This window comes from Carettochelys insculpta, chromosome 8 (genome assembly GCF_033958435.1).
Source record: "Carettochelys insculpta isolate YL-2023 chromosome 8, ASM3395843v1, whole genome shotgun sequence".
In the NCBI taxonomy this organism is placed as follows: Eukaryota; Metazoa; Chordata; order Testudines; family Carettochelyidae; genus Carettochelys; species Carettochelys insculpta.
The window spans coordinates 4,947,676-4,963,290 of NC_134144.1; the positions used below are offsets into that span (position 1 = coordinate 4,947,676).

At 40.0% G+C, this 15,615-nt stretch overlaps 1 protein-coding gene across 35 annotated transcripts in view; it reads left to right on the plus strand.

The window, feature by feature from the left end:
• Positions 1–15,615, plus strand: part of LRRFIP1 (LRR binding FLII interacting protein 1) — a 148,640-nt gene that overhangs the window by 107,550 nt on the left and 25,475 nt on the right. For 29 of the 35 annotated variants that reach the window (XM_075002050.1, XM_075002038.1, XM_075002040.1 and 26 more), the window contains 4 exons: positions 7,341–7,373; positions 9,537–9,662; positions 11,699–11,770; positions 15,145–15,315. In XM_075002050.1, the coding sequence (XP_074858151.1) occupies positions 7,341–7,373; positions 9,537–9,662; positions 11,699–11,770; positions 15,145–15,315 (402 nt within the window). The remainder of the gene's footprint in view (positions 1–7,340; positions 7,374–9,536; positions 9,663–11,698; positions 11,771–15,144; positions 15,316–15,615) is intronic. The other 6 variants (XM_075002053.1, XM_075002065.1, XM_075002043.1 and 3 more) reach the window with 1 other exon arrangement.

The window sequence follows — 15,615 nt, forward strand, 5'->3', positions numbered from 1 at the left end:
ATGGCAGGGACATGAGAGAGATGTCTTAGATAATCCTGGCAAATGGCCGTGCCCACATGTTGCGTCTTGAACTATATTACAGCAAAATTTATTGTGCAGTCAGTCTTGAATTTGTCCAGTGACTCTTAATGGCCTGAGCCTGCTTTTACTGAAGCATCACTTCACTTTTAGTAATGTTTAACATCAGTATAATTATGTTAATTCCCTTGGAATCCATCATTGTTATCTGTCAGGTACATGCTGCAGCATTGCCCCTCAGGGAGTGAAGGTAGAGGCAGGAGGAGTGGGAAGGTGGCATAAATGGACATCCATTTTTAGTAGGCATCCACAGTCGTAATAAATCCACTGTGAGTTTGTGCATCACTTAGATGAAGAACTGAATTTTGGACATTGTTTTAGGCCTTCCCTTGAGGGATAATTTTTAAAAATGCACCTTTTGTTTCCTTTAGCAAAATATTGAGATAAGAGGATGAAATTGGGCTTGCTAACTTTAATTGGTGAGGAAGAGTTGGGCCAGATGCTCCATGCCTGGAAGAGGATACTAACAAACTATGGCTTCTTAACAAGTAAAGAAATGATTGAAGTCATGTGGGTGACTTGTTCGGAGCCAAAAGGGACTATTAATCTTGAGACTTGACTTAAACCCTTGTACTTCAAGTGGAGCATAGGTCATCTACACGTCTTCTCCACTTCACTCCGTCTCAAGACGGAACTTCTTCCTGACTCCAGGAGTACCTTCAATCGCAGTAGATCTTCTCCATGCTGTCTGTGGTCTTCCTTATTTGTGTTTTCCATGCAGGTTCTATGTGTGAGATTGACGGATTATGCTGGATGATGGTCTTCTGAGAGCATGCCCTAGCCAACCCCACTTTTTTGCCTTGATTTGAACATCAAGTGGTCCTTGTCCTACTCAGTTCTAAAGCTCCTTGTTTGTGAGAAAGTCTTGCCATTTGATGCGAAGGATGTACCTCAGGCATTTGTTTGTAAATATCTGTAGCTTGTGATTTGAAGACTTTTTAGTATGCCAGTTCTTGCATCCATAACTTTGAGTGCCAGTGGCTAAATTGGAACTCAGAGGTTAAGTAGCATGGGAATTGTTAGCAGCAATTGAGAAAATCAGGAGACCTGCAAGCAAGGCAGATGAGCACAGGGGAAGTCTGACTGTAAGTGTAGTGATTTTTAAGGTAAATGGATTCCCAGACTATTTAAGTGATAGCTATACAAAACGATTGTTAAGAGCAGCTCTTCTGTATGGATCAGAGACGTTGGTGATCAAAAAGAAGCATTTGAGAAGGATTGAAGTCATTGAAAGGAGATGTTTGAGAGCAGTAAGGGGGTGACATTTGTTGTTGGACCAAATATAGAATGATGTTATTAGGAGTGAAACCAGTAAGGTCTGCGATAGCAAAAGGAAGCTGCAAGGGAAGGGTGGAGATGGTATGTGAGTACAAAAGGAGGGTGAAGGGAATTTTATCAGGGAAATGGTTGAGATCAGATTGGAGAATGGCTGAAGTACAAGAGGAAGGCCAAGAGAAAGGAGGATGGAGTGCTGATGAAGCAAGCATTGGACCAGCCAGCCTGGAAAAGACTGATATGGTGACCCAACCTCAGCTAGATGGAAAAAGGGGAAGAAGGTGACAGGGGAGGACATTTACTGGAGCGGTTGAAACTACAGGGGCTTCCTCCGGGTGAAAGACTAGTATATCTCTGCAATCCCTTACAAAATGCAAGGCATTTGACAAGTTCAGTTATGCAGAAAATGAAGTGAAATTCATCAGAAACAGCTGACTTCAGGTCCAGTGCGTGAACTGGTTTAAACATATGCAAGTGAGCTAATGTACTTCACAATAAATGAGCGAATTTGAAGTGTCAGTGAGAAGACAGCTGGTACATAAACCCACTATTTCACTCGATCTGTTGTTCTTAAATATGCAAACAAAGGTACTTGGAGGGAGCTGGAGTTTGAGGAATTGTCTATACTGCCTTTTACATGGCTTTGTGATATCCTGTAAGTACCATAAATTAACCAAAGGTCCTCCAAAATATCGTGTGCAGCAGCTTGACTTCAGGAACATTGTTCATTTGTATTTCTTACAAGCAATGGCTTCCACCGCAGAAGGATGCCAAAGCAATTTAGAAACAGCAACCTTAGAACACTATTCAAAAGCAATGGAGTATGGGTGCAGGTCCATAGCATAGTATGACACAACAGTACTTGGAAAGTAAACTTGTTGAAGACATATTTCCCGCTTAACTTTACAGAAAGGTTCAGAGCTTAGTAGCCACACAGTTTTTGGATGTTTAAGAGCCCATCCTGAAGAATTTTTACTCAGTAAGGTGTACAGAAGTCAGGTGATGTGACTCTATTTTTTTTCCTGTAAAGTTGCTCTGTTCATTGTTAGCTTATCAGGGGTTAATTATTTACCTGTAAACCTGACTTGGAAAGACTTTCATTAGGTCGTGGTGGTGTTATTTGTGGGATTTTTTTGGTTCTCAAGTCTGGTTCAAACAGGAGTAGAGCTGTCCTGCTATGAAATGCGGTAACGTTGTACATACGTGCTCTTTGTACCAAGCTCTTGTCCAGAAAAAATTCTTACAAATAGCTCTGTGTATGGGGGGTGGAAGGTGGGGGGAATTAAAACTCACATATGTACCATAAAAAACTCCAGACTAAATCTCGGCTTGTATGATCTCAGCCCAATAATGGCTATTTTTAAATGCTACTATTGAAAAATTATGAAAAATCAATTTTTTCTGGTCTTTTTCTTTTTGTGAAGAGTAAGTGAGAAAGGGGTCTCTGTTTTGAAAATAGATCATTGGAGGTAATATACTAATGCTTTAAAAACAAGTCTTGCCTCATAAAGCTCAGGGTATTTCTGATTTTCCAGTGAGACACTGAGACACTTCTCAGCATACTTCTAACATGCAAATGCCATTAACTTCTGAGTAAATGAGCATTTTTAAACAAGTACTTAATGGCATAACAATATGTAATGATTCAGAAGGAACTATCGGGTTTTCACGATATGTATGGTATGAAATAATGTTACATGCCATTGAAAGCTAGCTTTCAATATTTGGGGCGGCGGCGAACAAGGAAAATTGGGATTAATAGGCACACTAAGATATTTAAACGATTAAGGAGAAGTCCAGGTATTGAGAAAAACAATAAAAATGTGAGATGGCAGCACTGAAATCGTAGTTTCTCAAATTAAAAATTGGAAAATGTCCCTCAAACCTATAGCCTTTTTTCTTTTCTCAGCCTGACACCGACTTCAGCTCATTTTTGTCAAAAAACCCAAAAAAACCAAAACACTCATAGCTGCACCCTCAAGCAATTGTGCAGGGTTAAATTTGCATTCTCAAGTCATTGTCCTGTGACGTTTTTAAAATGCGTGCGTGTTTTGGGACTATACTTGGTAGTATGTTAAAATAGTATACATAAAATCAAAATTTCTGTATTTGTGTGTGCATAGTTAAACTGAAGAGATAAGATTATGGTATTTAGGTTTGTTGACTGTATGTTATCTGGTGTTCAGTAAATATCTTCCATTTTTATTGCCCATTCCATGTGTCCGTATGTAAAATAAACCACACGCTAAAATGGCAGTAAATGGCATAGTTTTCTGTAATTACATATATAAACTTCAGTACAATACTGACAGATTTCACTTTCTGTAAATCTTTAATTTAGTAGATCCTGGTCATGTAGATTAGTCTTTCAAATGCTGAGATTTTGGGACATAAGAGAGTATCAGTGTGTGCCACTGAGTCTGGAAATTTAAAAATGTCCAGGCTGTTACTGACTAAGTAGAGCTAGTTGTTTGAAAGGTAGGTCTTTGAAATCAGTTCAGTTATTCTCTGAATCTATGTTAAAATTTTCTCATAGTTAAAAAGTGGACATAATTGAGAATTCATATTTTCTAGAAGGACATAACAGGTAATTTGTACTCTACAATCTTCCCCTTTTTTGTACCCTATGAGGGGCTGTAACAGACGACTGGCATCACAACATTTTAATTATAAGGCATCTCTGAGTGCAAATATGGTTAGGAGGCTGTGCAGGCTTAGTTTTAACAACCTAACAGCAATTCTTTGGCAGAACTTCAACTAACTCCTTATGTTATAGGACAGTACAGCTTTAATGAGGAACAGGGTACAAGTGATAACAAAAGTAGATTTAATTTGAAGGAAAATTGTTAGTTGTTTGTTACTTTGCCCTCAATTTAAATAACTCATAATAATTTTTAAAATTTGGGTGGTATCCAAAAGCTGACAGCTATAGCCATTGCAAAGTGGCAGATCCGTTTGTGCTTCATCTTGTCTGGAGTGGAGACCTGCTGCAGTGCTGACTTACATTTTATAAATTCCTAATAGGCTTGTTTAAGTAAGAAGGATCAATGTAACAGTCATTCCTTCTGTAATATCAGAGAGGTGGCCGTGTTAGTCTGTATTTTCGAGAACAACAAGAAGTCCTGTGGCACCTTATAGACTGACATATTTTGGAGCATAAGCTTTCATGGGCAAAGATCGGGTGAAGCGGGTCTTTGCCCACGAAAGCTTATGCCCCAAAATATCTGTTAGTCTATAAAGTGCCACAGGACTTCTTATTTCTCATCTAGGTTAGTTTTAAAGAACCTCAGAGAGATACCTAATCCTCACCTGACACAGCAGAGGTTTTCTGACTAGTAACCTTTAAAAGGTGCTGATTCCTACAGCGTGGTAGACTTTGACTGTTATTGAAATGCACAAGGCCTTGAGAGGCTATCTGTGTGCCCCTGAACTTACCTCATATTTAGCCTGCAATTTTAATGAGTGGAGTTTGATTATACTAGTCAGTCTTTCCCAATGAGGCAGGGAGTATTAACATGTGTAAACATTTTTCTTATGTGTTAAGGTAGGTTTATAATTCCCTGCATCTAATCACTGGGCACCTCTCATTCAGCATTAACTATCAAAAGAAAAAAGCAGTAAAGTAGCACTTTAAAGACTAACAAAATAATTTATTAGGTGAGCTTTCATGGGACAGACCCACCTCTTCAGACCACAGCCAGACCAGAACAGACTCAATATTTAAGGCACAGAGAACCAAAAATAGTAATCAAGGTTGACAAATCAGAAAAAAAATTATCAAGATGAGCAAATCAGAGAGTAGAGGGGCGGGGGGGGGGAGAGTCAAGAATTAGATTAAGCCAAGTGTGCAAAAGAGCCCCTATAATGACCCAGAAGATTCGCATCCCGGTTCAAACTGAATTTTCTGGGTCATTATAGGGGCTCTTTTGCATACTTGGCTTAATCTAATTCTTGACTTCCTCCTCCCCCCCCCCCTACTCTCTGATTTCATCATCATCATCATCATAACTGTGGGCTCAGCACCCGCTGGTGTCTGATGCCTCTCTCACTATTTCCTTCCAACTCTGATTTGCTCACCTTGATCTTTTTTTTTTCTGATTTGTAAACCTTGATTACTATTTCTGGTTCTCTGTGCCTTAAATATTGAGTCTGTTCTGGTCTGGCTGTGGTCTGAAGAAGTGGGTCTGTCCCATGAAAGCTCATCACCTAAGAAATTATTTTGTTAGTCTTTAAAGTGCTACTGGACTGCTTTTTTGGTTTGATAGTATATAGTCTAGCAGAGCGTTCTCTCTGTTACTGATCAGCATTAACTAGTGTGTCTTGTCCATCTCGGAGGTAATGCTGTTATCTTTTCTTGATTCTGAGTTTGAGACTGCCCTCTGGTGTTGGATTTACAGAGCAGAAAATTAAGTCAGCAGCTGTACCAGTAGATTCAGAGGAAGAACTCATGTGATCTTGAAATAATCCACATGGTCTATTCTAAAATTAGTAATCTCATCTTTCATTCACAAGTAAAAAAACCTTGCTTTTTAATGGAGAAACTGATCTTATCACGTGATCTAATCAACATAGCTGAGGAGCAATTTGGCAATATATTTAAACACTGTGGGCTTCAATGCCTGATGCCATATAAGTAAGGTCCTTGTGTCAGTGGCTTTGTCAAAATATATAAATATATATGGTCTAATTTAAGAGGCTGGTGTCTGGGAGTTCTGGATTAAAGGCCCCACCCTGTCACTGATTTAGAGTTACCTTGAAGTCACTTAATTTCTTTGTTCCTGTTTACTTGTCACAGACTTGTGATAATATTGACCTACTTCATAGGAGTATTGAGGTCTATCCAGTTAGGCTGTGTCTACAACTAGAGAGTTTTGTTGACAAAACTCACAGCACATCTACACACAAAATGTGTGTTGACAGTCTGTTGACAAAACTCAGCACTTCCGACAGCGTTCTGCCTCACCACAATGAGGAGTAATGCCTTCGTCAACAGGTTTTTGACAAAAAGCTGTGTATACACTCTGGGGAGGGGTCCTCTGTTGACAGACAGGGCTTCCAGTTCACCGAGTAGCCCTGTTTGCTGAGCTTTCCAGTTGGCCATTCTGTCACGAGAGTGCCCGAGCCATGTGGCTGCTCTCTGTCAAGAGAGTGGTTTGCTCTTTCCATCTGCTTTTGTTTGGATGTGATCTGTCGACAGAAATTTTGCCTGACAATCTCTTCTGACTGTCTACAGATTGCTGTAGTGCAGATGTAGCCTCTAGGCCTGTAGACTGCAATGGTGCCTGTTGAAGTTTGAAGGCATCCTACCACAGAGGATGAAATAAGGTTGCCACCCCAGATGCCTTTTGGAAGAGGATTGCAGTATACCTTGATGGTGACACCATGACACCCTTGTGTACATAAACTGTGACCATGTGACATGGCCATGGTCATGTGACACCCTTGTGTACATAAATTGCTTCATGGGCTCAACCTGTGTGATTCTACAGGGCTATGAAAAGTAGGTAGCAGCTCCTGCCTCTTGGTTGTACCACTACCTCTTCTAGTACAAGTACATAAATGAAAAGTCAGTAAGGGTTAGTCTATAAGGTGCTACAGGACTTATCCTTCACCTTCTCTTTTCGTGTGCCCTTGGGTGTCTCAGATTTGGATTTCTGTTATGTGGCCAATACAGCTAATTTCCAAATGACTTGAAATACAGCTTTCTTGACTAAGTTAGAGTATTTCTATAATACTCAAGCAGTTCTAACAGAAAATACTCAAGCAGTTCTAACAGAAAAGTTCACAAGCTTCACTATATTCATGAGACGGATTACCCCAGTTTCAAACTTTCTGTACACCAAGGAAGGCTTGAGGGAGGTGTGACCCAGATTGCTTCCTTCCCCATATGCTGTTGCAATACGATGTATTGGGCTTGCCTTATTTTGTCTTCCCTTTGTCCTGTATTATCCAGTTATCACTTCTAAGTAATCTCTTTTTGTTTGCAGGTTGAAGAAAGGCCAGAAAAAGACTTTGAGAAGGTAAGGAGGTTGATATGAATTACATTGATCTTAACAAATTTTACCACTAAACTTGCATTGAATGGACACACTTTTTAAATAAAGTCCATGGCAGGATATGGCTTCATAAACAAGAACATAAGGATGGCCATAGTGGATCAGACCAGCAGTCCATTTTACCCAGTATCCTGTCTTCTCTGGCAGTGGCACTGAACAGATGCAATTATCAAGTGATCCGTCCCCCTGTCAGCCACTCCCAGCTTCGGGGAGTCAGAGGGTTGAACACCCAAAGAATGGAGTTGTGACCTTGACCATCTGGGCTAATTGCCATTGATGGATCTAAAGTCCATGGACTTCTCTAACTCTTTTCTGAACCCTGTTATGGTTTTAGCCGTCAGAACGTCCCCTGGTAATGAGAACCATAAAATGACTGCGTTGGGTGAAGAAGTACTTTCTTATGATTGTTTTAAACCTTCTACCTGTTAATTTCATTGCATGCCGTAGGGCTTTTGTGATATACAAATAAGTGAATTATTCACTGTCTGCACACCATTCATGATTATATAGTTTATCATATCACCACTTAGTGATCTCTTTTCCAAGCTGACAGTCCCCAAGCTTTTTAATCTCTTTTTATATGGAAGATGTTCTATCCTCTTCATTATATTTGTTGCCTTTCTCTGTCTTTTCTAATTCTCATATATCCTTGTTTAGATGGGGTGTCCAGAACTGCACCCAGTATTTGTGAGAGCATACCATGGATTTATAGTGGCATAAGGATGCTTAGTCTTCTCTATCCTTTTCCTTATGGTTCCTAACATTTTGTTAGCTTTTTGACTGCTCCTGCACATTGAGTGGATGTGTTAAGTGAACTATCCATGATGATGCTATCTCTTTCTTGAGTGGTAACAGCAAATTTAGGTCCCATCATTTTTCAGGAGTAGTTGGGATTTTATTTTCCAATGGTTTATTTGCATTTATCAACATTGATTTTTCACCTGCGATTTTGTTCCACCCAGTTTTGTGAGATCCCTTTGTAACTCTTCTTTGGACTTTTAAGTAGTGTTGTATTGTCTGCAAACTTTTCCACTTCATTGTTTACTACTTTTTCTTGATCATTTATGAATGTCAAACGGTTTCTACTACAGATCCTGGGGAACACCACTAATTACCTCTCTCCACTCTGAAAACTGAATATGTGTATGCTTTGTTTCCTGTCTTTTAACCAGTTACTGATGCATGAGAGGATATTGCCTCTTATCCCATGACTCCTTTCTTTGTTCTGCAGCCTTTGGTGTGAAGACCAGAGAGCTGTGCCCCAACTCTGAGGCAGGAGCAGAGCTCACTCTCTCCCAGGATGTGTGTGTCAGAGTTGTAACCAACTGCAAGCACAATTTTTTTAACCCTTAGGATTAACCTTTGGTATAAACTACCGACGGAAGGGGAGTATTCTACATCTCTTGAGGTCTTCAAATCAAAATTGAGTGCCTTAAAGAAATGTTTTAATTAAAAACAAGTGGTTGGTTTCAAAGCAGAGATAACTTGGTGAAAATTGAAGTGAACTTTCTGTGAAATCAGAGGCCGCACACACAATAGTCTAATTATCCTTTCTGGCCTTAAAATCTATGAGTGTTGCAGAATAAATTCAGTGAGCTTCTTTGCCTAGCCTAACTCTGAGGGGCATGTCTCTGGGGCTGAGAGGGAAGTTCAGACTCCATAGCCAAACATTGGCTGCTGGTAGGACTGCCGCCATGTGTGCTAATTATGTAATTTTGGTGGTGTTGGACACCTGTCTACCATGAATTGGACTGATTTAAGGGCACACGCTTGCATCTCATAGCTCACCAGTTAGCCATCTGATAACTTCTGTCAGATCATTTCCATCCTGTCCCAAGTTTGAACTGATGACCCAAAGATGAAGGCTTCTCTGTCTTCCTGCAGCCATACTAACTTCTGAAAAGTCAAGGCATACAAGTTCTTTTGTGCCACACTGATGCACGGCATGTCCCCTGATGACCCATTTGCTATAAATGAAAACAACTTTCCTTGTTCCGAAAATATAATGGTTTGTTCTGATTGCTCTGCACATAAAAGCAGATTGCATCCTCTCAATATTAATGTGCATTCATTTTCATGCTTGAAAAAGATTTTGTGACCCATCTTATTTTAATTGTGTGGTTCCAGGGAGCTCGTACTTTGTCAAGCTTATCAGCAGCTACGCTAGCCTCTCTGGGTGGAACTTCTTCCCGGAGAGGCAGTGGGGACACCTCCATCTCAGTTGATACTGAGGCATCCATTAGAGAAATTAAGGTAAGAAGTCTTTATTCGTAACGTGTATTAGTAGGAACTGTCTCTTGCTAGAGGATCATTCCAGTCAGAAAGTATTTCTTCACATCTTTAAGTTTTCCTTCAAGTTTGACTTAGGGATCAGTGGAATTTCTTAATAGCGTAGTTTAATTTCTCCATCAATATGTGGGGAATTACACATGCAAATCAGAAGTTACCAAAAATATCCCATTAATCTAAAGACTACCCACAGTCTGTTTTATGCAAAGTTGTGTAACCCTTTTGGTCCCAGCATATCAGAAAGAGAAGGTGTGTGAGATAACGTCCTTCATATGTTGGTGAGAGAGAGGCGCTTTCACAGAGCTCTTCTTTGAGGGTAGGTCTACACAGCAGTCATTTTGAAATAAGCCATAGGGCATCCAACGGCTCAATTTCAAAATAGGCTCTGTGTGTGTGTACACTGTATTTTGAAATAGCTAAATGCATTTTGTGTGTAGCAGTTTAATTTTAAAATAAGCTATCCCAGAACAGCTCTTCTGGAATAGCTTATTTAGGAATAAGGCTGCTGTGTAGACACACCATGAGCAATCTGAAGAAGAGATGTGTCCCACTCGTGTGCTCTGCTTTGTTCATTTTATTGGTTAAAATCTTTTTTTCCCCCAAAAACAAAAGACGCATAGCTGTTCCAAAAATGCTGTAGCTAAACTAGAATTTATATGAGTTTGCTGTAGCAACTGCTGGGTGAAACACTGTGTTGTGTAGGAGATCAGACTAGAAGATTGTAATGGTTCCCTCTGGTATTAAAGCTTATGAAAGTGGGAAACAATTCCAGTCCCTTGCCCGCCCTCTCTCTCTCTCTCTCTCTCTCTCTCTCTCTCTCTCTCTCCTTGTTCATCTCTAAATTATTATAATTGACTTCTTTTGCAGATCTGACATCGAGATGAGCAAGGAGCAAGAGATTATGTAAAGCTTTAATTAGGTTTATAATTAAATTTTAATGTCTCTATTCCATTTCCCAGTGGTATTTCCCACACTTCCTAGGGTGTCTTGTTTGGTACTTATGTTTCTTTTCTCCAAGATTCTTCAGAGTGTGGTGTAGCTATGTGCCCCTCACATTAATAAAGGTATTTTTACACACTGCTCTTGGATGCTAGTAGAGAAACATGATTCCCATTTTATGGATAGGGAATTGAGGTGGCATGAGAGAAAGTGACTTGCCCAGTGTCTTATAGCCTGTGGCAGAACTGAAAAGAAGAATTCAGATCCCCTGAGTCATAATGTAGTTCCTGAAACACAAGAAACCACCTCTATTATTCTAGAGCAGGGGTGGGCGAACTTTTTGGCCTAAGGACTATACCTCACTATGGAAAGTGTTTGGTGGGCCATGAATGCTCAGAAACTTAAGGGATGAGGTGGGGATCAAGAATAAGAGTAGTCTGAGGTGCAAGAGAGGGTACTCCAGGCTGGGGCCAAGAGGTTCAGAGGGTGCTGGTGGCTGGAGCTAAGGGAGTTCATGGGTGCAGGCTCTAGGCAGCACTGTCTTGAGCAGCTCACAGAAGCAGCAATATGACCCCATCCAGGTGCTTCACGGAGGCATAACTGGGTGGCTCCAGGCACTGACCTGCAGCTATTATTGGCCAAGGTTCCCAACCAATGGAAGCTGCAGAGATGGTGCTTGGGGTGCAGGCAGTATGTGGAGCCCCCTGCCTGCCTTCTGCTTCCAGGAGCCCCATGGAGCAGGGCAAGCCCTGATCTCCCTCCCTGGCAGGTACTTGAGGGCCAGAGTAAAACTTCTGACAGGCCAGGTGCAGGCCATAATTTGCCCACCCGTTTTTAGGAACATCCCATTTATCCAATCAAAATGATTAGTACAGAAATATACAATCTAGTCAAGAGAGATGATTGTCTGAAAAACCTGTCAGTCCTTTAGAATGAAGTTTAGAACACTCAGAGTAGAAATGTCTGTAAATGGGAATTTTGAACAGCAGTTTCTCTCTAATCAGTGACTATTGCCCAGTAGGTTTCTTGATATCATTCACTTTTCTTGCCATTTCCCTCAGGAGATCAATGAGTTAAAGGACCAGATTCAGGATGTAGAAGGCAAATACATGCAGGGATTGAAAGAAATGAAGGTACCCATTTATTGCAGACTGAATGTGTGATATTAACATGAGCTAAACTTTCAGTGAGGCACAGTGAGAGACAGAACTAGAATTTAACCTGCATGCTTTTATGCTGAGGTGTGAATTAACTAGAAGCATTTCATCAGCGAGGAAACTCATGCTTCCCTTTCTGATGACCAGTAGTCATTTCTTTGGATAGTTCTTGGTAACCAGCACGTGTAAATATTGTATTAACCTCTGTAGAAAGGGTCATTAATAAGAATGCTTGCTGCTGCATGTCTTGGTGCCTTCAGAAGGTATTAAATTCTCCATCTAAAATGGATTATAGACATTAGATGTATAGAAAATCAATCACTTACTCCCTTTTAAAATACATCCATAACACGAGAACGAAAATCACTCAAGTGTTAAGTGTAAATAAAAGTAAATGCTGACTATTGTGTAAGCATCCTGTGGAGTTCAGTGCCATGCTGTAAGGCTGCAGCTACACTAGTGAGTTTTGCCAGCAAAACCCTGGTTTTAGCAACAAAACTGGTGGAATGTCCACACACAAAATGCATTTTGTCGATAGCGTGTCCACAAAAGTCAGCACTTCCGCTGGCAACCTTCTGCCTCTCCTAGATGAGGAAGGGTGTCTTTTATCAATAGGTTCTGTTGACAAAAAAGCTGTGTGGACGCTTCTGTGGGGTTGCGGCTTCTCTTAACAGACAGGGCATCCAGAAGAATGGGCAGCCCTGTCTGCTGTGCTTCTGGGTGCCTGTTTTGTCGAGAGAATGGCCTGGCAGTCCTGCTGCTCTGTCGACAGAGCTGAGTGTTTTTGCGATTGGCTTTTGTGTGTGGCTGCGCTCTGTGGACAGAAGTTTTGTCGGGAAATCTCTTCCAACAGTGACATATGTCCACAGATCGCTGTAGTGTAACTGTAGCCACAATGTATTTTAGAGGGTGCTTGAGTCCCAATAAAACAATTGGCAAGTTCTGCATGCCTGAAGGAGAGGCAGTCCTATCTCATGCTATACAAACAGCCCTTGTGCTGTATGGGTAAAATGTCACAGCAGCTGTAAGGAAGGGGTGCCTAAAAATTCCATTAGTGCAGCTAATGATGGAGCAGCTAAATAAAATGTATATTTTTGACATTTTGTATGTTCAGCTAAAGTGGCTCGGGGTTTGAAAACAGAAGGCAAGTAGAGATAAGTGTACTGGGAACTTGGCATACCAGGTGTTGTTATACAGTACATATTAACATAACTGATCATTAAAAATTTAAAGCATTTTCTCTTAAATTTCTTCCTCATGTTCAGTAATGTAAGATGTTCAGTTACTGGCATCTTGCTTGACCTGCAAAAGGAAAACGTAGTTTGTGCTTTTTTGCATTTTTCAGGTATACGAAACCTAAACTTTTTTCTTTTATAGATTACAAAATATACAGTGTAGATTCTGTAAAATAATCTACCTTGCTTTTCAAAGTGCGTTTAGATTTTTGTAGTATTGGTCCCTTCAGGAATTGATAGCATTTTTATCCATAATCATATTATAGGTCTGCAAGTGTCTTCAAAGACCCAACAATTTCAGTTTTGCTGAGTCACCTCTCACCTTGCTTTTGGCATAGAATGTAGAACATACACTTAATTAAAATTTATTTCCAGCTATAGCAACTTTCTTCAGAATTTGCCAGAAGCCTGGAACATTTTAAAGCAAGCTCAATTCATCCCTTCACAGAATAAAAGTGTTAAATAAGGAATAGATAGGCTATCTCCTAAGTGGGTTTGTTCACTGTATTCAAACTTAGAATTATTAGCAAAACAAAAAAGCAGTAAAGTAGCACTTTAAAGACTAAGAAAATAATTTATTAGGTGAGCTTTCATGGGACAGGCTCTGTCCCACGAAAGCTCACCTAATAAATTATTTTCTTAGTCTTTAAAGTGCTACTTTACTGCTTTTTTGTTTTGATAGTATATGGACTAGCACGGCTTTCTCTCTTAGAATTATTAAATTACAGGTATGTCGTGTAGGGCTTGGAAGGTATTTGATAAATACCTAATTAAACCTAATGAAACAAAATGTGGCATGTTCTATGATTCTGCGTTTACCCTTAACATTATGTACTTTTGTGGCTTACTGGTTGTAAGGGTTTAATCATATCACTGCTTTACTTCCTGATTGCTCTTTCAGTAACTGATGTTTTATGTTGTACACCTGCAACGTGCACCAGTAACATGATTTGCATTTAATGACACAAGTGGTTTTTTTACGTTCAATATGTCAGATTGCCTTATTCTTTAATGGTATTCCAAAATTTGTACTCTAATTTGAAACTTATGTATAGTGTCATTTTTTCGTATTTAAAAATGTATTTATTTCCCCCATAATGTTTATGCATCTAGTAGAAGTGGATAGTGTAAATATCCCAACATTCATCGTGGATGTCCGTATAATTCTGGCAATATGACTTAATGAATTAGTGGATTGTTGCTCTTGCTTTAAATTAAGACCTCTTTGTTGGCACCTCACTTGTTTCTTCCATGTATACTTACACTGCTTTGCTTTTGAAGGTTTCTGTTAGGTTGGTCTTAATTCAAATCGTGTACTTGGAGAGATTTGAGACCTGTAACATGGCAAATGATGCCATTTTATCTTGTCACATTTCAGCTACTGTTATAAGTATCTGAACTGTTCTCATACTCAGCTTGATTTAATAAATCTGAATTGTCCAAGCAGTAGGAACTTGATTTTGGTAAAGCAGGTTGACAAAGGGGATCTAATAAAATGAGGGGTAAGCATGGAACAAATTATGCTTGTTTCACGCATCATCTGAAGCAGAGTTCTAGCCATGAATGAAGTCTAAAGCACTGCTGTGCACTGAAAGCTGAAGTTGCATAGCTGTGTCTCTTAGGCATTTGAAAACCACCCCCAGCCCCCCACTAACCAAGATGGCTATGCTGACCTAACCCCCAAAGCGGACAGCACTAAGTGAATAGAGGAATTCTTCTGTTGACCTTGATACTGCCTCTTGGAGAGATGGACTAACTGCAGTGATGGGGAAACCTTGTCTCTCCCCATTGTGAGCATCTCAGCTGAAGAGTTCAGCTATACTTCCACCCTTTTGTGTGTACATAGCCAAAACGTAGCATGTAGTAATTCCACTATTTGATTGAACCACACCTACAGAGTCCTAATTTAAAAGAAGCAGAAAGGATAGATGCTGCCACCTCTTCTCTCAGGTTTGGGGTCCATGTCAGCAAAGTTACTTAAACCATGATTAACAGTTGATTCAGTGGGACTGCTTGCATATCTGCAGGTAATCAGATACTTAGGCACTTTGCAAAATGTGGAAGAGTTTTCTCTGAAGTAGCCTCTGACTGCAGTTGCATATTTCTTGTCTTCAGGATTCCCTAGCAGAAGTTGAAGAGAAATATAAAAAGGCTATGGTGTCTAACGCTCAACTAGACAATGAGAAAACAAACTTCATGTACCAAGTAGATACCTTGAAGGATGCATTGTTAGAGTTAGAAGAACAGCTGGCAGAATCCAGGAGGCAATATGAAGAGAAAAGCAAAGTAAGTAAGAATACTTCTTGAGGAGCTCAAAGCTGTTTAAAAATATCTTCAGGGAAGAAGCAGTCATATTGCTAGCACAGTGCTTTTGAAAAATGAGAAAAATCAATGACGTATATTGAAATCTAGTCTTTGACTAGCACTCATTGGCAATTTGGCTGCCTTTTCTGCTGTTATCTGTGAGCATATAAATTCAGGAGCTACGTTTTATAAGTTAGTATTCAGGACATGGTGGCTTTTTCACCTCCAAGCTCATCAATATAGCTTTATGTATTTCATTTGCATTTTGATTAAATGAAATCC